A 23,448-nucleotide genomic window follows, 5' to 3' on the forward strand; every position below is an offset into this window, starting at 1 on the left:
ACCGGTGTTTGGAAAGAGCAGCCTACTTAAGCTTAAGCCCTCACCTTCACCCTGGCCCCGTAACCCAATAACCCCAACTAACCTTTGGACATTTAGGGGCAATTTAGCATGGCCAATCCACCTAACCTGCACATCTTTAGACTGTGGGAGGAAACCCACGCAGACACGGGGAGAAAATGCAAACTCCACACAGATTCACCCAAGGCCAGAATCGAACACGGGTCCCTGGCGATGAGAGGAATCAGTGCTAACCACCATGCCACCAGAAGCCTAGCTTCCGTTTTGCTTTTGTGGTATCAATATTACTGTTTATGAAGTTCAAGATTGAATTTGCTTTGTCTACTATTCTCTTAATCTGTCTTGTAGTTATACAAAATTCCTCTTCACCTCTTTCTCCTCCCAAAGAGGCCAGTTGGGTTTTTCTGACAATCCAGCCGTTTTCATGGTCACTTTTTCCCAGTGCCGGCCCCACAAATGATCAGATTCATTCAGCTCAATTTCACAACCTGCCTTTGTGTTTTTGCGGGTTTTCGCTCACTGCCTATTTTCTGTTTTCAATCAATTTCACAGGGTGTTTGAAGGGGAGGCTTCAAAGTCCGGAAACTCAAACCAAGCATCACATCAGGATCTGACAGAGTCCTCAATTTATCATATCCTGAATATCAGCAGATTTTGAACATGGAAGGAAAAAGCATCGTTCACAGTGGAGAGGAACCGTACATGTGTTGTGTGTGTGGACGAGGATTCAGTCAATCATCAGGCCTCACAAGCCACAAATGCACTTACACTGAGGAGAAACCGTGGAAATGTGCGGACTGTGGGAAAGGATTCACTTGCCCATCCAAGCTGGAAATTCATCGACGCAGTCACACCGGAGAGAGACCATTCATCTGTTCCAAGTGTGGGAAGGGATTCACTCAGTCATCCGACCTGCAGAAACACCAGCGAATTCACACTGGGGAGAGACCCTTCACTTGCTCCAAGTGTGGGAAGGGATTCACTCGATCATGGCACCTGCTGAGACACTGGATGCAAGTTCACACTGACGAGAGAACGTTCAGGTGCTCTCACTGTGGGAAGGGATTCACTGAGTCATCCAAGCTGCGGGAGCACCAGCGACTTCACAGTGGGGAGAGACCATTCACCTGCTCCAAATGTGGGAAGAGATTCACTCAGTCATCCAACCTGCGGGAGCACCAGCGAGTTCATACTGGGGAGAGACTATTCACCTGCTCCAAATGTGGGAAGAGATTCACTCGGTCATCTGCCCTGCAGAGACACGAGCGAGTTCATACTGGGGAGAGACCATTCACCTGCTCCAAATGTGGGAAGGGATTCACTCGGTCATCCACCCTGCGGGACCACCAGCAAATTCACACTCGGGAGAGACCATTCACCTGCTCCAAATGTGGGAAGAGATTCACTCGGTCATCTTCCCTGCAGAGACACGAGCGAGTTCATACTGGGGAGAGACCATTCACCTGCTCCAAATGTGGGAAGGGATTCACTCAGTCATCTGACCTGCAGAGGCACCAGCGAGTTCATACTGGGTAGAGACCATTCATCTGTTCAGAGTGTGGGAAAGAATTCAGTGATTCATCCCAAATGCTGAGACACCAACGAGGCCACAAGTAACTACAGTGATTGGATTTTGCTGTTACTCACACTCAGGACTGAACCATATTCATTTGTGTCTCTTTCTGCTGATAACAAACTCCAGCCCATTTACAGGGGCTAATAATCTGACTGAAAGTCAAATTAATTAGATTTGTGTTAAATACGCAGTGTGTTGAAACTTTTTAATATCTCTGACACAAGTTATTTCCTTTTGAAGTTCTCTCACTCTCTCCTGTCTCTTCCATCCTCACCTCCAACAAGAAGTGTGAGGAGCTTGTGGAGCTTCTTTGTGACTGAGATTGAGTAAATCCGATCAGCTGCCTCTGCTGCTTCCCTCCCTTCCACGAGCCCACTGGACCAAACTGTCTAAATTTCATCCTTTTGACTTCTGGTGGCGGCCATGGAGTAGGAGGTCGGGCATTTGGGAGCTCCCACTCGTGACGGACCTTTTGAACCTTTTCTCCCGATTTTGTTTTTTCCAGAATTTTATTAGAAACATCGGTGGAGAGTGAGACAGTGAGGAGAAATCCCCCACCAGTATGTGGAGCCGTCGACCAGAAATGGTCGTCCAAAAAGAATTAGTTGAGCAGCGAAGCTGACTGTAGAACCTGCAGCGCGGGAAAGCATGGCAGAGGCGCAGGATCCCGGTTTGGTGGCACAGTGGTTAATGTTACTGCGGGTGGAGTTCATTCAGGAGCTTCGCCAAGCAAATGAAGGCAACCTAATTAAGGCAAGGATTGATTGGGTGGAACAGGGGCTGGAAGCCCATGGACCGGCGATCCAGAAGGTGGCCAAGCACGAGGACCATTTAACCACGTTGGAGGCAGAGGTGGGGCTGATGAGGGACCACCAGAAAAAGTTGCATGAGGACCTGGAGAACAGGTCCCAGAGACAGAACCTGAGGATTGTCGGCCTCCTGGAGGAGCAGTGAAGGGTCGGGCGCAAGGGCATGTGTGACAAATATGCTGGAAAAGCTGATGGGCGATGGGGCGTTTTCTCGACCCTTGGAAGTGGACAGGGCGCATCGAGCGCTTGCGAGGCAGACACGAGCGATATGAACCCCCGACGGTGATCCGGGTGCGAATGCACCGGTTCCTGGGTGAGGAGCGGATTTTGCGGTGGGAAAAGCAGACACGGAGCTGCAAGTGGGAGAACTGTGAGCTGCGCATCTACCAAGACCTGGGCGTGAAACTGGCCAAAAGACGAGCTGGACTCAATAGGGTAAAATAGGCCCTCTTCAAGCAGGGGGTGAAGTTTGGGTTGTTATACCCAATGCGTCTGTGGGTCACGTTTGAGGGCCAAGAACTTTACCTTGAATCGCCGGACGAAGCGATGGACTTTATCTAAGACCAAAGGCTGGCTGGGGTGTGAGGACATTGAACCTTGGGGGAGGGTATTGCGGCCTCGATTCTGTTAACGTTTTCTTAGTTTTGATCTGTATATGCAGTGCTCTCTGTAACAGTTTTCTAGACTGTTACTCAGATTTGTAAGTTAACTTTATTTCAGTAGGTAGATGATGGAGGGATTTTTTCTACTGTGTGTTGATTGGGGACTGATGTTTTGAATCTGTATGTTGGGGGGGGGGGAGAAGAGAGAACAATAGGGGAGAGGATGTCTGGCGCCATGGGCGGGGGTTACCAGGCTAGTTAGGTGGGCTAGCTCGTGGAAGTGCAGTGGGGGGTGAGCAGGTTGTGTTAAGGGGGGGTTGGGATTCTGGTGCTGCTAATAGTGGGGCGGAGGGGGAAGAGGGAGCTGCTCTGCTGACAGAGAGATTTGCTGGGAGAGAAAGGGGAGGTTGAGGACAGTGGATGCCCGAGGGCGGCCCCATGGAGACGAGGGGCACGAGCTGGAGGCTGGCCAAAGAAGGATGATCGGTGGGGGAGGGGGGAAACAGGCAGGCAGCCTCCTGACTAGGCTGACCACATGGAACGTGAGAGCTGAATGGGCCGGTTAAGAGGGCTCGCGTGTTCGCACATTTGAGGGGATTGAAGGAGGACGTAGCAATGATACACCTGAGGGTAATAGATCAAACCAGATTGAACAAGGGATGGAGCGGCCAAGCATTTCATTCGGGGCTGGACGTAAGACTGGGGGAGGGGGGTCACGATCCTGATCAACAAACGGGCGGTATTTGAGGCAGGGAGAATAGTGGTGGACGTGGGGGGCAGGTACATCATGGTGAATGGGAAGCTTGAGGGGTTGCTGGCGGTACTTGTGAATATACATGCACCAAACTGGGACGATGTGGAATTCATGAGGGTGTTGGATAAGATCCCGGACCTAGAGTTGCATAAGCTGATCATGTGGGGTGGGGAGAGGCTGCAGTATGGTCTTGATCCAAGGTTGGACCGGTCGAGGTCAAGGACAGGGAGGGTGCCAGTAGTAGTGGAGGAACTAAAGTGGTTCATGGAGCAAATGAGGGGGGTGGGAGGAGGTAGACCCATGGATGTTCGGACCGCCAAGAGTGAAGGACTTTTTTATTCTGAGCTGGGCTGTCGGGTCTAGTTGATGCTGAATATTCACCAATTGCTGTGTCGGACTGACAATCCTGATTCTTTTACTGTCAGTCTGGTCTCAATAAAATTTGAGACGGATTTGCAGGTATCAATTATTGTGTATTTTAACCAGCTAGCTGGGTGACTCAATCTACTGGGAGAGCAGAACACGACCACTGTCTCCTGAATCTTCAACAGCCAGAGTGAACAACGGGGCAAAACATTTCTGTACAGATGCATTCAAGTTGCATCAAATTTCACATACATACGACCAAATAAGGCAACAGTAATGAATGCAAAATTCCCACAGGCTATCCCGATATACTTCTTGACCTGGCCATATATCCTGATTGGCTCATTTCACATTCCTCAGCCCTGGGTTCACTTCACATTCTTCAGCCCTTTGGGGGGGGGGGGGGGGGGGCTTTCGCTCAGCATTCTCGTCCTAGCAATTACCCATCGCCCCTTCCTGACCCTGCTTCGCTCCGTTCCTTTGTTCCGGCTCCTATACCCGGGTATCCCCATTATCCTAACTAATTATCCCATTTTGTATCACATTCGATTGTTCAATTCCTCATTCCCTCCTTTTATCATTTCATGATAACCTATTGGTCCAATCCCTAGCTGTGCTCAGGATTCCCCTCTCGCAGGATTCTGCTGAGAGCACCCGCACGCAGAGGGGCAGGGGACTGTAGTAGGGACTAGAGTCCTGATAGCGATTTGGCGGGGAAATGGAGGTGACAAAACATTGGTCGCTGTGCCATTAAAAGGGAAGTAGTATCCTTGATGCGTATACCGGCTAGCATCACAATCAGTATATCGGTTGAGCAGGGATCCCCCAGTAGCCCAGTTTATCCAACTTTGGAATGCCCATTTGGGCTTCCTAGCAATGCGGAAAGCTCAATTCCCGTACGACCGGGAGTCTCTATTGGGAGTGAAGTGGCTGGGTATATTCGCCCTCCACTGTTGAAACTTATACTGTGAATGGGAGTTATCCCAAGGAAGGGGAAGGCAAATAGCTGGTGGGGCCGAACCCTGATCGTAAGGAAGAGTAACTTGCTCGGGCGGTGGCTCGGAACGCTGACAGTGAACCACTGTTTTGGGGAGTTCCCCAAAGCAGTGAGACGGAAAATAACTTAGACACCGATGCGGGGTTTGGGTAGCAGACAACCCGTCCCTGGCCATACATGCGGTGGTAGATTTGGTAGAAGAGATTCATGATGCCCAGGTTCCCTTCGTTCTGGGTCCTAAGTGAAGTAAATATATCTCCTGATAACCTACGTTCCCGACATGCCCCCCTTCTCACCATCTCCGTCCTCTCGCTTTTCCTCCCCTCTCCCCGACAACCTTTTCCTCCTCTTCCCCCCCCCCCCCCCCCCCCCCCCCCCCCCCCCCGCACGGTCTGATTTTACCTTTTTGGCACCAGTCTTATCACATCCAAAATCAAATTTACAATTACTCCAAAAACAAGGCACTATCCATGCAATGTTCCCTTCCCCTCGCCGGGACTGATATAATTGTTTGTTGTCCATTAACTTGATAACCTTCCATGAGTCTACACTATACCCTCGTACATGGGGGCAGCAGAGAACGTCACCTCTACAGAAGTGAAATGTCCTTGTAGTTTGGTCGGGATTACAGGTATAAGATGGTGTTCAAAGTGAGGCGAAGCCGAGGACAGCACAGGCGGCCCGCATCCAACCCGTCATGCTCCACACCTCTAAAACAGCACTGGGGAAAGGAGGCAGGTTAGTGACTGACCATTTTGCAGTGGTGGAGGTGGACCCAAGCACTCCACCCCTCCACTTGAACTGCAGTGAGGGTAGTAAGGATAACTTGGAAGGGCTCCTTTCACTGTGGCTCCAACCCTTTCCGAGTCCAGTTCTTAACCATGACATAACTACCAGGCTGCACTGATTTTTCATTTTTCAAGCGAGCTATGTAATGGGGACGGTGACTGGTGAGCTGCTCGAACCTGGCCATGGAGTTCCTTGACGGCTGGAACATGGTTAGTCCTTTCTTCAGTCATATGGTGAAACTGCACCAGTCTGGGAACAGGCAGGTTCCAGGGGGTTCTAATGGGCCTGCCATAAAAGATCTCGGCAGGAGAGAGTCGGGCCGCAGGTGTGACCCACAGCTGGAAGAGGGCCACAGGTAGCACCTTAACCCACGTTAACCCTGTGTCCGCTCGTAATTTTGCCAATTTGGTTTTGAGGGTCTGACTGTGTCTCTCAACCAAGCCTGGCGTCTGTGGCCAGTGCGCACAGTCTAACTGCTGGCGTATGTCCAACTGGGAGCAAAATTCCTTGTTAATCTGTCCAATAAAATGAGGCCCGTTATCAGAACTTAACTGAGCCGGTATTCCGTACATAAACACCTCATCACATTTTTACAGCCACCGGCTCTCCCTCCAGCTTCCGTCTGGTGTGATGGTCACCAGTAATGGGATGTCATCTTGGTGCGTGGTGATGGGCTGAGACTATCGGCATCATCAGAGTCATAACCAGCTTACAACACATATTAAGGCATCCAATGATTATGCAGTATACAATTATAATAACAAGTATCAATCCATGCATCAGGTAAAACCCCATGACCGAGCTATGTAAGCTAACTCTGAGCTGAATCCTGCTGTAGGGTTTATATCCCTTTTATAGTTGTACTGTCTAGCAACTATCCCGCACCCTTGTCATTCATATGTACATTTCATGATTTGTAAACTGTGCACGGAAATCAATGGTAAATGCATCCATCTCGCAGACCAGTGTCGATAGACCCTTTGTATTGTTCTTTCCTCAAGTCCAATCATCGTGAACCATAGCTGTCACCGCTCAGGAAGGTAACACAATAGCTATGTCCGCGTGTTCCACTACCTCCAAGGCATCTGACTACCTTGCGGTAGCAGCACCGTAGAAGCTTCCTCATGTCCCTCAGAAACAGCACACAACTCAGTCCATCAGCGACCAACGGGTCTTTTATCCCTCACTTTTTTTTTAGGAAGTGCTTTCCGTTTCTCAATGGAATGACAAATTATGATATGTATTCTCCACTGATTACCTTGCTTTATTAATTGCAGGAGCTTCAACCGATCCTGTTTCTATTCCTAACTTCCTTACACTAACGTCAAACATTGTACTGAACCATGTAGTCTGCCAGCCCTGGCTTACTTGAGACAATAGCTCAGTTTTCTTCAAACCCCTTTCATCCGTTATCATTTTTCTTACAGCATGAAGTGTATACTTGCCATTATTTGTTTGTTTGTTTGTCTTTTTTTTTACTTTGCAATGACACTACTCGCACATTTAATGCAGTTAACTTTTGGGGTTACAACCCAATTAAATCCATACATAACAGTCCCTAACAACTTACAGGACATTTCGTCTGTTATACTCTCCAATGCTATATTGGTTGCTGCATTGGTTACAAATTTCCCCTCGTGGCATCAAGTTGCCAAGCTTCTTAAACTATTGTCATTTAAAATACGGGGGTTCCTCGTCAGTCGCTGCTGTCTGCCGAGACCCTTATTAACTCCATCGCATAAGACTCGCCTCATGGAGACCACAGATCATCCATCAGCTAACGTCCAGTTTGAGATCTCTGACCGGACGTTTCACTTATTCGGTAATTTGATATTTTGATTTGTTTCTAACCCGTAAGGTTTTTCTTCCGGGCTCTATCATTTAATTCCCTCAAATATGTCACCAATTATATCGTTAGTTTTCCCCCACATACTGTCTGAAATATTCTTCTCCGGCGTGTTGTTCAGGTTCTTCATCTGTATTATTGTTGCTTCATCTGAAACCCAAATGAACAGGTCAAAGATGGAGAGGGCCCTGTTTCTTGATTTGTATCTTCCTATCCTTGCTTGGATGGTCCAGAAGTACCCTCTCCAGGACTTCCGGATTTCCATTGCCACCATTCCTCTTTTTCTAATTCAGTGATTCAATCAGGTTGAAACTTTCCCTGATACTTTTCGGATATTGCTACTGCATCTACTTCAATGTTTTTAATTCTGATTGTGACAGGATTTTGTTTGAAAGCTAACTTCCGAACATGAAATTTTCACTCTTATCATCTGTCCTTTTTCCCTTGTCTGAGCGGTTGGGGGATATGATCTATCCTGTGGCACGGCATCATTGCAGTGATACAGTCTCTAACACTGTTAGGCTAATTTTATGTCCCCAGGTCATCCCAACAGCATAAACTACGTACTCCCTCACTAATCGATACCACAAGTTTGTCACTTGTCCACAAGCTTGCACACTCTTTTCCAATCACTTGTCGCCAGCTAGGTTTTCTCCGCAGTAATTACAATTTGTCATTAGCACACCATCCCATGGTCAAAATCTATCTTGTGGCTACAAACTTCAATCATCAGTGATGCCTGATGTTTCACAAAACAATCATGACTAACTGAATTCCCCAAGTTTCCCTGGGAGCCGAAGCATTTCCCCATTTCTGTCGTTCTAAATGCAATATCAAATCGTCTGACTACGCTGTATCTGTCATTCGCCTAGGTTTCATATATTTAGAATTTACAGTGCAGAAGGAGGCCATTCGGCCCATCGAGTCTGCACCGGCTCCTGGAAAGAGCAACCCCACCCAACACTAAGGGCAATTTTGGACACAAAGGGCAATTTATCATGGCCAATCCACCTAACCTGCACATCTTTGGACTGTGGGAGGAAACCGGAGTACCCGGAGGAAACCCACGCACACAGGGAGGATGTGCAGACTCCGCACAGACAGTGACCCAACCGGAATCGAATCTGGGACCTTGGAGCTGTGAAGCGATTGTGCTATCCACAATGCTACCGTGCTGCCATATGATTACTCCTTGACCAAACTACTGGGCTACAGGTCGTGCCACACCTTTGACACGATGTTTCATTATGTTCACAATGAATCATTTTAAACTGGGGACCAATTCTCTAATTCAACTTCCCCCGTGCTTCTATCAGCTGTGATTTAAAAAGTACAAATTACTTTTGCTGCTCCTAGGAAAAAGAGGGCCTGCATACTCTCATGACCATTCCTCCATCGGTGTTTCTGTTTCTATGCTACTCCCTGTTTTGCCACCATTTTCTTTCCTGAAATGTTTAAAATGGATGCCCATCTAGCTTGTTTTCGTCCTCAACTTTACTACCATCTGTATGTACCAACTCTGTTTTGCTAACTGATTTATCAAGTTTCTGTCCCTTTGTAATGTTATGAATAAACATTAAGGCAGGGTGTGAAAGAATGGTTTCCCATCTTTCCCATCGAGCTATATTTGCGCCTTGCTGGCAACCCTGTCTCTTGGTTAACTCTTGTCAATTCTAAAATTCAGTTTTAACCCACTGCTATCCTTTTTTGTTATGGCTGCCAGACATTTTGCGATGTCCGAAAACTTTTATCCAGCTCTTGCCCAATTTCCTATCAAATTTTGATAGGTGTCTGAGTACTATGATTAGCAAGCATGGTACCCTATCCATTTGCTTACAGATCAAATTTAATGCTCAAATCGTCCCTTCATGTCTCTCCTCTAATGGCCTGGATGTTGCTACAACTGTTTTTAACTAGTCCAAACTGTGCTTCACTGGTCCAACTAAAATCCCTTTTCCAAAGTTTCATAAATGGGTCTAGCATAAAGACTAAAGTCTTCCACTACTGGTCTCAAATACCCCAAATTTCTCATGATTTGCTGAACCCCACTTCATGAAATGGGCGCTGTGATTCTAGAAACTTTCTCTCTCATCCCTACCTGCCTTTGACACTGATGCTCCTGCCAATCTGACATTTCTTTACCCCTATTTTAAATCCTACTTCACTAAGTGTTTTAATAATTTTGGTCACTCTTTCAACATGTGTCCCCTGATCATCATCTCCAATTAACACATCATCAATATATACTAAAGCGAAGTCATCTTTAATCAGCTCCCTTACTATTTCCTGAAAGTGATTCGGGGAATTAACATACCCCTGTGGCAATTTACAGTATGCACAATGTTTAGTGTCAAAGGTAAAGGCTGTCTCTTCCCTGTTCTTTACTCAGAGAGTAGTAAGGGCGTGGAATGCCCTGCCTGCAATAGTAGTGGACTCGCCAACACTAAATGCATTCAAATGGTCATTGGATAGGCATATGGACGATAAGGGGATAGTGTAGAGGGCCTTTAGAAGGGTTTCACAGGACGGCTCAACATAGAGGGCCGAAGGGCCTGTACCACGCTGTAATGTTCTATGTTGTCTGGGTCTAATGGAACACTCCAGAAACAGTTGGCTAAATCTATAGTAGTTAAATAAGTTTTGCCTGCCACCTTTCCAACGTAGTTTGTGAATTTCTTAAATACCGTTTATCCTTTTTTTGTGACCTTCGTTAATGCTTTGTAATCCATTACCATTCTAAATGTACCATCAGGTTTGCTAACTGTCTGAAGTGGGCTCTTCGTCGATGCATATGTGACTTCTTGAATGATTCCGTGCTGTTCCAAGTCTTTGATTATTATCTCCAGCTCGCATTTGGCACCTCGGGTCAAGGGGTATTGCTTTTACGGCCTGTGTCGGTTTCCCTGAATTGTGTGCTGGAATTGTGTGCTGATTACCCCTGTGTCATTCTTTCTTTTGCTAGTTTTACTTTCACTATTTCCTCCAGTTACCAGTCGGTTTTTATATCTTAATTTTTCTTTTTATGCATCTATTTTATTAATCTTTTCCTGCCATCAGATTCTCATTTCCTGATACTGCAAGTAATATTCCCAATCTAAGCTCCAGTCCCATATCTTTATTCCCTAAAGCTCCATCAGCTTGCAAGGCAGCGGGCACTAGGACCTGGTGGAGCTGTGCCATATCACTTCCATCACCTCAGACTCATCTAGATCCCTTTGTTCCAGGACTATGCCGAGTTCAAACTAATCATTTACAAATCCCAATTCATACATTTTGATTTCGCTTTTTGTTTACTTCCTGAGAATTGTGTCCTAATTAACTCCCACAATGTTAATCATTATTACAGATTTTCTAAAGAACTTTCAAATACTAACCCCGTTTTAAATCTCACTTTAACTGCCGTATATTTGCTCCTCCTAATTGATGTGCAACTTCGTTTTAATAACAACATTTTAATAACTAGGAATACCAGAGGAAGTTCACAAATTCTTATTAAACAGGCTCATTCAGTTGTTGGAGATCTCCGTTCAAACAAAAGGAATTCAAAGCATTATACTTCCATTCATCTCAACCAACCGAACAATAAAAGTTTGAATTTGCAGAGAACCCACAATATAATTTTAACAATCCTGAGAGCTCCACTTTCCGATATAGTTCTAAACTTCTGGTTCCCCCTAGTGGCCATTCATCTCCCAATTCGTTGTTTCACCCATATTCCCAAGAATAAATTTTTAATTTAGCCAATTCTAATTGTACGGAATTGAATTGTCTCCAGAACATTCCATCAGCGGTCTTAACTGAATTGTCTCTGTGACATTCCCTCAACCCGTTAAAGACCTTAACCGAATTAAAGTGTAATTTAATATAACCAATTTTAGCCAATTCTAATTGTACGGAATTGAATTGTCTCCAGAATATTCCATCAGCGGTCTTAACTGAATTGTCTCCGTGACATTCCCTCAACCCGCAATCAACCTTTAACTGAACTAACACTATGATATTACCCTCAGTTCTCATCAACCCTCAGTCGTACCTACATCGACTGAAATTAATTCTTCTAATCCGCCAGACTGACCTTTGATTTCATCTAGACGATCTTACCTGATCAAATGCGAGTGATTATACTGTAATCAGATTCGAGAGAGAGGAAAATCGACATGGTCATTTTCCAGCTACTCATATCGTGGGCCCATTTCCTCTTTCCCCGTCCGAGATCAGTCCAATTCTGATTTCGCAGATGAGAGGGGATTGTCTGGAGAAATCCCGGATTTCAGCACCAAATGATAATCTGATACTTTTGCTGTCAGTCTGATCTCAATAAAATTTGAGACGGATTTGCAGGTATCAATTATTGTTTATTTTAACCAGCTAGCTGGGGTAACTCACTCTATTGGGAGAGCAGGACACAACCAGTCTCCTGCCTCTTCAACAGCGAGTGAACAAAAAGGACAACACATTTCTGTACAGACACATTCAAGTTGCCTCAGATTTCACATACATACGACCAAATAAGGCAACAGTAATGAATGCAAAATTCCCACAGGCTATCCCTATACACTTCTTGACCTGGCCATATATCCTGATTGGCTCATTTCACATTCCTCAGCTCTGGGCTCACTTCACATTCTTCAGCCCTTGCGGGGGAGGAGGGTGGGGGGGGGGGGGGGGGGGCTCCTTTCACTCAGCATTCTCGTCCTAGCAATTACCCATCCTCCCCATCCAAGCCATGCTTTTCCCAGTTCCTTTGTTCCGGCTCCTATACCAGGGTATCCTCTACATTATCCCAACTAATCATCCCATTTTGTATCACATTCGTTTGTTCAATTCCTCAGGTACACTGACGATGCTGTTAGGGAGGGAGTTCTATGCTTTTGAACCAGGGACAGCAAAAATTCGGCGACATATTTCCAAGTCGGGTTAGTGAGTGATTTGGAGGGGAATTTCCAGTTGGTCATCTTCCCATGTGTCAGCTGCCTTTTCCTTCCTGAAGGAAATGGTCCTGGGTTTAGAAAGTGTTTCAAAGGAGATTTGCTGAGTTCCTGCAACGCATCTTGTGGATGGTACATTATTGCCTTTGTTCGTCGGTGGCAGACGGAATGAGTGTTTGCACATAGGGTGACAATCAGTCAGGCTGCTTTGGATGATGTCGAGCTCCTTGAATATTTTTGGAGCTGCACCAGTCAGGCAACTTGAAACTCCTGACTTGGGACTTGGGAATTACACTCCTGACTTGGGACTTGAAGATGGTGAACAGGCTTTGGGAGTCAGGAGTGAGTTACTCGCCGCAGGTTTCCAAGACCCTGACCAGATCATGTCACCTCAGCATTTATATGGCCAGTCTAGTACGTTTCTGGTTAATCATAACCCCAGGGTATAGAGTCTAGACATAGAACATAGAACAGTACAGCACAGAACAGGCCCTTCGGACCTCGATGTTGTGCCGAGCCATGATCACCCTACTCAAACCCACGTATCCACCCTATACCCCCAACAACCCCCCCCCCCTTAACCTTACTTTTTTTTAGGACACTACGGGCAATTTAGCATGGCCAATCCACCTAACCCGCACATCTGGTTAGGTTAATGGGGGGATTGTTGGGTTATGGGTATACGGGTTACGTGGGTTTAAGTAGGGTGATCATTGCTCGGCACAACATCGAGGGCCGAAGGGCCTGTTCTGTGCTGTACTGTTCTATGTTCTATGTTCTATGTTCTATCTTTGGACTGTGGGAGGAAACCGGAGCACCCGGAGGAAACCCACGCACACACGGGGAGGACGTGCAGACTCCGCACAGACAGTGACCCAGCCGGGAATTGGGGACAATTGGGGATTCCGTGATAACAATAGCACTGAATATCAAGGAGGAATGGTTAGATTCTATTTTGCTGGAGATGGTCATTGTTTTGCAATTCCGTGGCGAATATTACGAATTGTCACAATTCACATAGTTAAATAATTATATTTATAAATAAATAAATAATAATTATATCATCAACTCCCAACACAAATAGTTATATTCACCAAATATTTTCAGCATTTTCTTTTACAAAATGTAAATGCATTTAAGAGAGGTGGATTTGAGACCAGGAAGAGATCAGCCATGATGATTGAATTGCGGAGCAGGCTCAAAGGCTGACTTGCCTATTTCTGCTCCTAATTCCTAAATTCCTATGTTTAACATAATTTATTGAGATTAGATGTAATTGAATAGCATTGACCATTCTGTCACCAAGAAGTCACATTGCACCGGAATTCGATGTGAAATGGAATTAAACCGCACTGAGGATAAAAAGCAGCTACCCCACAGCCTCTGCGCTGCTTCACAAGCAATTGTCTCATCAGATCAGAGGTCGTAGAATTTACAATGCAGAAGGAGGCCATTTGGCCCATAGTCTACACCGGCCCTTGGAAAGAGCACGCGACTTAACCTCACACCTCCACCCCTTCCCCGTAACCCAGTATCAGGACATAACCTTTTGGACACTAAGGGGCAATTTAACATGGACAATCAAACTAACCTGCACATCTTCGGACTGGGGGAGGAAACCGGAGCACCCGGAAGAAACCCACGCAGACACGGGGAGAACGTGCGGACTCCACACAGACAGTCACCAAATGCCGGAATTGAACCCAGCACCCTGGAGCTGTGGGGCAGCAGTGCTAACCCCTGTGTATGACTCATTCGCATACGTAATCTCCAGACACATAACTGGAGTTTGAAATTATTTTTAAAGTGATGGTAGAAATTAAAGTACCTGTATCTAATGTGACGTTAATGAATCTTTAAATCCCAATTTGTTATTACACTGTTTTGGAAAGTAATTCAACGTTTGCAGCTGTCCACTGAGTTTCACAGTATTTCTGTTTTTACATTAATGTGTTTTCAGTCTGGTGTCTTCACTAATTGGGTAGGGACACCTTGAGTGACTTACATAGAATTTATAGTGCAGAAGGAGGCCATTCGGCCCATCGAGTCTGCACCGGCTCCTGGAAAAAGCACCCCACCCAAGGTTAACACCTCCACCCTATCCCCATAACACAGTAACCCCACCCAACACTAAGGGCAATTTATCATGGCCAATCCACCTAACCTGCACATCTTTGGACTGTGCGAGGAAACCGGAGTACCCGGAGGAAACCCACGCACACACGGGGAGGATGTGCAGACTCCGCACAGACAGTGACCCAAGCCGGAATCGAACCTGGGACCCTGGAGCTGTGAAGCGATTGTGCTACCACAAAGCTACCGTGCTGCTTGTTGTACATGAAATGACGATATGCCCACAATATTACAACTATTCCTCCTCAATGTAATCATGTTCCCGCTTTGTCTTTGAGATGAAGATTCACCATCAGCAGAGACGAATTACCAGCACCGCAGGAATATCTCCAGTTTCCTTAAGCGATGCCCAGCTCGTCAGTTTCCGATAGTCTGGGGTTAGAATTCCCCCAGAAAAGCTTGAGCCACCGAATGTATTAGACTGACACAAATTATGAAGTACCAGCTTTAATTTGTGAAGTCGTCAAGTGCTAAATTGAGAATGTAGAACAGCATCTTTCAGGACAATCTATCCATCCATCCATGAACCCCATTCACTAACTCCTTAATCAAAATATTCAGGGAACCAACCAACACCCATCCCGACATCAAAGTAGTACTCAGTTTATCTTTTCGGTGGATGGTGGGGAAGTGTTAATGTCAGGGGCTGGTTTAGCTCACAAGGCTAAATCGCTGGCTTATAAAGCAGACCAAGCAGACCAGCAGCACGGTTAGATTCCCGTACCAGCCTCCCCGGACAGGCGGCGGAATGTGGCGACTAGGGGCTTTTCACAGTATCTTCATTGAAGCCTACTCGTGACAATAAGCGATTTTCATTTCATTTCATTTCATTTCATTGGACCAGTACTCCAAAGGCCCAGTCTAATTCTCTGGGGACACGGGTGCAAATTCTACGATGGCCGGTGTTGGAATTTGAGTTCAAATAATAAATCTGGAATACATATTAATGGTGACTATGAAATCCCCTCTGCTTCACCAATGAAGGAAATCTGACATCCCTCTCTGGTCTCACCTACCAGAGGCTCCAGTCGGGCAGCAACATGTCTGACTCTCCAGTTCGTTCTGAGCTGGCCCAGCAAATCACTCAGTTCAAGAGCAATTAGGGACAGGGATCACATGGTGGTCTTGTTAGTGAGTCTCAGATTCCATGAATGAATAAAGGGGAAAAATATGAATATACATATTTACCTATTACAAAATGTACCCTCTGTGATAATCTACTTGTATTTCTGTCCATCATCACAATGGTTTGAGTTTCACCTGAGGAAGGAGCAGTGCTCTGAAAGCTCGTGTTTGAAACAAACCTGTTGGACTTTAACCTGATGTTGTCAGACTTCTTACTGTGCTCACCCAGTCCAACGCCGGCATCTCCACATCACAATGGTGTGAGATGTGGGAGAGATCCTCCAGCTTCTGAGAGGGGTCAGAGAAGCTGGATAACTCTCCTTTCCTTCGAGATGGGAACAGTTCACATAGGTTCACAATTTAAAACATACAATGATCTCCAGTACTGTTGCTGGGTAGATTTGTTTATAAATAGTCCTCATTGACAATGTTAAGAGTTTGAAGTTGGCTTGCAGCCAAGCGGTCAGCACTGAGGAAACAGATCTTTGGAAACAAAAGCAGATGTTTCCTGTAAACAACATTGAACATTCGAGCCTCCCTGGCTGCAGGCGGCTGGATTGCTGCCAAATACTGTGTGGGGCAGATTAACCTGAATATGAATGGATAAAAAATAATTTATAAACATTCGGTGGTCAGTAAAAGGAGCTGCAGTAATTTGGATGCTGAAGGATAACTTTGCTGATCGCCGCGTCCGTTCTGATTATTTAACTTCTCTGTCAAATGTTAATGTCAATTTTATGTTTTTCTGTGAACTCACTGTTTATTTATGAGGCAACCGCTAATGTTCACAGAACTGTCTGAGGCTCAGGGGCAGTTTGAGATATGCCAGGAGAAATGAGGCCAGCATCGTATGAGGCCCTTCTTCTTGTCTCCAGAGCCACATTGTGCAGTGATAACCACCCAAACTCTAAACAGAATCACTTTGTTCATTCCCGCATTTAGTTACATAAATCAATAACAATTCCTCTGATAAGTCATACATTATTGCTGCAATGGGATAGAGATCCTGAGTGTTGCAAATCAGACTGACAGACGCTTTATGCACTGATAATGTATGTTAATCTGTTTCTGTTCTCCTTATATTGGAGTGCAGAAATTAAGGGATTTAATTTACAATGGAATTAGCTTTTATCAACAGATGCTCAAATGTAATTTCACCTTTAGGATGAGGAGAGACATTAAAATAAACCCATTCAGACAAACAAATATCCGATACAGACAAATGCATATTTTAATAATAGTCTATAGTAAATCTCCGGGTCCATTCTGTTGGGGGTGTGGAAGGTGGGACGTGGACCCAGTCGCCGCCTCCACCAGGGAATCAACAGGCGGCGCCTGGAAAGCCGCCCCCTTCTGCCGGGTATTTAAATGCCGCTCACTGGGACCCGAATCCAACAGTCCGGGAGCTGGTTTGTTCACTGAGTTCCTGACACAACCATTTCCCCCAAATGACCAGAAGGATGAGGTGGGCCATTTCTCTCAGTTTGTTGCTGACTTTCTTATCCCGTGAGTAGTTTTTATTGTCCAAGTCTCTCACTGTTACTGTCTCAGTGTTAGTCTCTCTCTGGAATGTTCCAGAGTCACCAATCATTTCACCAGCATTAATCCTCGGGCTTTTTGATATATTTTTACAGGTGTCCAGTCGCAGGTTGTGTTGATTCAGCCAGAGGAAGAGACCGGGCGTCCCGGAGGCTCCTTAAGCCTGGCCTGTAGAACCAGGGGATTCACTCTAGACTACGCCTGGATGAGCTGGATCAGAGACATTCCTGGACATGGGATGGAGTGGTTGGTGAGCTACTTCGATTCATCTGAAAATGATTACGCCTCAGGGATGCAGAGTCGATTCACAGCATCGAAAGACACTTCAAACAATATCTTCGCTTTGGCCACGAGGAACCTGAAGGTTGAAGACACCGCCATCTATTACTGTGTAATATACTACAGCAGTCGTGGGCAGCACAGCAGTTGCAGTCAATGCAAAAACCCCTCAGCACTAATTGACTGAAGTTGAATCAGTGTTCGCTTTCACTGTCAATCTTTATTTGAAGTACAGTATTATATATGTCCAGCACTGCTCAAATAAGAAGAATTAAGAAAATCAGAAAATTAAGTACCCATCACATGGTGATTCAATAATATTTTCATGCGTTACACTGAAATATACAACATGCGGGCCATGAATGAAGTGCGAACGGCATCCACAAGTGCAATCATAATCTCATGAAAATTCTTTGACGTTACTTCTCCGTTGGTTTTTGACTATTTATAACAATGGTGGACTTCTGTCGATTTTGTGCAGAGCTGGTTACTGTTTGACTCAATCCGGGGAATGTGACACCGTGACTCGATCGACTACTGGGGACAAGGCACCATGATGACGGTGATTGCAGGTAAGAACCATTCAATTATTTCGTAACTGTTTTCTCTGAGTCTTTGTTTTATATTTTTTTCTATTTTAACATAAATGCGAATGTGGTGGATTCTGTATTGAAATTTCCTTTTGAAACGTTTCCTGTGATTCTTCGGAAAAGGGTTGTAGAGCTGCTGTCACTTGACAAAAAGACACTGCTGAGCGATTCAGACCCTGGTTATTGTGGTTTGATGTTTATTTGCTGAGGATACTATGTGGCCGGGTTACTTTAAATACTGCCGTCTGTTCAAGCGTTTGGCGTTTTTTACGATATTTATTCTGGATGGCATATAATGGCTACAGGTTTTATCATCTACTGCCAAGGGTTTGAAATCTACAGTAACGAATTATGTTACTTTCTCTGTTAATTTATTGAACCTGTTCCACTTACTCATAATGCTGATACGATAATTCCATATTTCTGTTAACTTTAACTATTCATTCACTTGGTGATAAGTGGATTTGGTGCGTCCTAAATTGAGATTTTCATGTAACATTACGTTTGATTCTGCTGATTGTAGAATTGATGTAATATGGTTGAGTTCCTCAGTGATGTGATTTTGTGTTTTTCTGCTGGGAGATTTTGTGTCTGGGTGATCTTGAATTGTTAAAATTTGAGAAATAGCTTTGTTATTCTGCCTTGTTTAAACTCGGTGATACTGAGCGGTTACATCTTTTCTGGTTGAATACAAACAGCCTACGTGTTTGAAACTGCTTAAGGCAGGATTGTTGGCAGCAAGCAGGCACGTTTCAGAAAATAATAAAATCAACGTCTTTTAGTTCAATGTTTCTATTTTAACTGATGTTCACAGATTCAACTAAATAATGGTTTGCAACCCTAAACATAACGTAATTCGTTCCCATATTAACAAAGTAATATTGCAAATGTTAGACGAAAAGTAATATAATTCAAACAATTCTAACTCCATTCGAACCAAATATTCTAATGTTAATATCATTAATCATTAGGGGATGGTTTAGCTCACTGGGCAAAAGAGCTGGCTTTGGAAGCAGGCCAAGGTAGGCCAGCAGCACGGTTCAATTCCCGTACCAGCCTCCCCAGACAGGCGCCGTAATGTGCCGACTAGGGGCTTTTCACAGTAGCTTCATTTGAAGCCCACTTGTGACAATAAGCGATTTTCGTTTTCATTTCTTCTGATGTGCTCTGTACACAGTTAACATGACAGGAGAAGTTACTAGACTGGAAATATTTTGTGATTATTCCTGAAAGTGTTTCAACAACAACATGCTGATTACAGCAGTCCTCGGGTTCACAAGATCTATTGAATTGATTGTTTTTCCCCGATTGCTTTTGCATTCACTTAAATGGCAGTTTTGCATTTCATTTTGGCAATATATGTATCCAGTTATTATATTCTTTCTGTGCAGCTGCAACAACATGATTCTTCACATCCATTTGTAGTTGGTTAGTGAGATAATTGTCATTAACCTAATCTTAACCAGTTTTCTGAGAGGTGGACGTCGCTGGTCGTGAAGGAATTGTTCATATGATATTATTTGAATTATAGGAATGTTCAAACTGCACAGGGCTACAGACTGACAAGTAAAAGCTTGAAATTCAAAGTGATTGATGTAATTACAAAAGGTGAATATTAGCTTTGCAATAAATATTAACATCCTGACGAGCAGAGCTGTGCTGTACACAGGATAGAATTATAGGAATTACATATGGCAGAATAGAAGAACAGGTTATTTCTGAGCTCACGCTTATTCTTGTTAAATATTAAATTGAAGTATAAAATCTCGACTCCATTTGCTCTTTAAGTTTCAGTGTCACATGTGACTTGAATGAACTGTTTCCATGTGTTTTACGCTGATTAATTAGGATCTCCTTCAATTGAGCAATACTTTTAGTAATTAAGTTACAGGGAATGTCTGAGTTATTAAATCTCGGAAGCACGTTTATTGATCACAAACTGTCAGCCCCTTTATTTATTTATATATAGTTTCGAGCTGGGACAGCACAAAATCTCGAGAGTCTTCCTTTAACAAACAGATGATGTTGTACCCCATCGACATTTAGTGCTTTGTCAGCCCAGGTGAAAATATTTATAATGTTGCTCTCACAAATTTATTTTGTGATTTACTCTCTGGGAATGGGTGCAATTAACGATTTACCAATGTGTTCGGAAACATGCATATTGACTGTGTTTTTAGATTAAAAGAGGGCCATTGAAGTGCAACTAAATAAAATATTAAAATTTGATTAGATTTATGTAAAAGTAATATATATGACTCAATGTTTCTATCCAGTAATTTAAAGGTTATTGTTTAACATTGTTTAAAATGTAATTAAACCTGGATTATTTCAAAAGGTTCCAGGCATAAACAGGTTTTGGATTATTGAACAATATTTTTAATTATAGTTATTATAGAGTACAAATCTGCTCATAAGAAAACTAAGTGACTATTAATGAGAACATATGATGCAATACAAATGCTAACTTTCAACATTAATGACCTACAGATTAGCAGTCAAAATATTCAAGGATTTAGAGAATATTTAATCATATCAAAATTTATTTAGAGAAAACTACAATGCTTTATGAGGCTGAGAGCAGCTCGAAAAGGTATTTTGCCTAGATTTTTATGATGATTATATTTAACTAAGTAATTAGATCAAATCAGGTATTCTGTTTTCAGTGTGAATGTTTTGTGGCTTGTTTAATTCTTACCATGTCACGGAATCTATGTTACGCACATTAAACTACCCTCAATCTTTTATATTTGATGCCCAGTTTTCAAGTCACCGGACAGGGAGGAGAAATGGTTGAATGTCGAAAGGATTTTTGAAATGAGTATCAATTTAATTGCAAAGAGGTTTCTGAATTGCTCTTGCTGCACGTTAACCATTGATTTTTTTAACTGTCTCTGTGTGGAATGTGAAAGTTTGACTTGGATTTTCACTCGACACCTCAGCAATGAGATCCCTAACCCATATTGCCAGAGGCAAAGAGAGAAGGAACGCCAGACAGAATGCAAAAGGAGATTTGTTGATTTTTAACCAATGATATATCTGTCTTGGGAATGTTCGACGAGGCAATGTAGAGGAAGAGTTACTCTTATTATATTCCATGCTTTAACAGTCCTTGTGCAATTGAATGGGGCAGTGGAGAGGAGGAAAAATTGTCTTTCTCTAATTATTAATCCTGTCATGCGATGTGAGAGTCACTGGAAAAGCGACAGTATGCTGACTGTGCGTATTGCCTCTTGAGAAAGTGTTGATTTCAAGCAGCCTTGAATTGCTGCAATCCTTGTGTAGTGCCCACAGTGCTGTTAGGGGGAGGGGGGGGGGGGGGGGGGGGGTTTCCATGATTTTGACCAGCGGTAATTAAGGAATGGCAATATTGTTTCAAGGCAGGATGGTGTGTGGCTAGGAAGGAACTTGCAAGTAGTGGGCCTTGTCTTTCTGGGTGGTAGAGGTCATGGGTTTGGATGGTACGTTCGAAGGAGTTGGGCGAGATGCTGCCACTGTTTGCTTTTGGTGGAGGGAATGGATATTTAGAAGGTGAATAGGGATGAAAGGGAAAATGCTGGAAAGTCTCAGCAAGTCTTCAGATTCCAGCATCCGCAGTAATTTGCTTTTATCCAGTGAATAGGGACTAATTTGGCAGGTCCGTTTGTCCTGGACAGTACCGAATACTTTGAGGTTTTTTAAAATCCAGTTTCATTCATTGAGATAAGTGGAAATGATTTAGTCACAGACCTGACTTGTGGATGGTGAAATGTCTTTGGACGATAGGATGTTTTATTGCTTGTCACGGGATCCCCAACCACCGGGTGGGTCTTGTAGCTACAGCATTTATATCCAAATTTGATTGAACCCTCCCCTGACCATACTTTTTTTTAATAAAAATTTAGATTACCCAATTATTTTTTCCAATTAAGGGGCAATTTAGCGTGGCCAATCCACCTACCCTGCACATCTTTGGGTTGTGGGGGCAAAACCCACACAGACACGGGGAGAATGTGCAAACTCCACACGGACAGTGACCCAGAATCGAACCTGGGACCTCGGCGCCGTGAGGCGGTTGTGCTAACCACTAGGCCACTGTGCTACCCTCCCTGAGCATACTTGATGGAACGTATAAATGGTGTTTTGTTTTACATCAAACCAATGGTGTATCTCCACCCCTGCAGCAGGAGACAGGAGATTTGTGTGGAGGAGTGGGAGCTTACCCGGCATCCTAACCTGCCCTATGCCTGGCCTGGGAGTCTTTTCTCCACAGAAAAGCAAATTGAATCAGCATCGAACTAACTGGCTGAGAGTTCCTGAGCCAGACATATGGAAATACATTGTTCTACTGTTGGGGGAAATGATGCACAATAATTGATTTTAACAATATTTTTATAACATGCATCAATTTGAATGAAATAATTACGTTGAAACATTTATCAGTGTCAGAAGTCATTGAATGTGAGTGACCTAAACATCAGCACAATTTCAGAATAAACAGGAACAGAAAGTGAGAGTAACGCTCCAGAGAGCAGCCGTCTGCTCTGATCTGACAGGAGGCTGCAAGTTATTTTCACAATTTAAATGGACAATGACGAACTCCCGCTCCAAATACCAATCAGAATAAACTAATGTCTGAAAATATTGTAACGTTAAATTATTTAAAATAAATTACCAGTCAGGAATAAGCAGGATTGAGATCCAATTGTCCAACTCGGTCACAACACAGAGCACAAAGTCAGTGGACTACATTTTTGTGAAAGATTTAAATATTTGTCCAACCCATGGCCCGCGGAGCTTATTGTGAAATGAAAATCGCTTATTGTCACGAGTAGGCTTCAATGAAGTTACTGTGAAAAGCCCCTAGTCGCCACATTCCGGCGCCTGTCCAGGGAGGCTGGTACGGGAATTAAACCATACTGCTGGCCTGCTTGGTCTGCTTTAAAAGCCAGCGATTTAGCCTGGTGAGCTAAACCAGCCCCTATTGTGCTCGCTGACTCACCCCACCCACTGTAAGAGTGGGTGAGAGTACATGTAGCGTTTGAGGATGAAGGATACTGAGAATATTGAGACTGGGGGTGGGCCAGACATACACTTACACACATCACAGACTCTGAC

The 23,448-nt window shown here is 44.3% G+C and overlaps 1 gene segment (V, D, J or C); it reads left to right on the forward strand.

Moving 5' to 3' along the window:
* Positions 1 to 17,577: 17,577 nt before the first annotated feature.
* On the forward strand, positions 17,578 to 17,948 carry LOC119961232 (the record flags this gene model as incomplete). The annotated part of the segment is given in 1 exon segment: positions 17,578 to 17,948. A coding segment is annotated over 1 exon segment (371 nt), but the record flags the coding sequence as incomplete, so codon positions are not given.
* Between the last annotated feature and the right edge of the window lie 5,500 nt (positions 17,949 to 23,448).

Source organism: Scyliorhinus canicula, unplaced genomic scaffold (assembly GCF_902713615.1).
Source record: "Scyliorhinus canicula unplaced genomic scaffold, sScyCan1.1, whole genome shotgun sequence".
Lineage (NCBI taxonomy): Eukaryota > Metazoa > Chordata > Chondrichthyes > Carcharhiniformes > Scyliorhinidae > Scyliorhinus > Scyliorhinus canicula.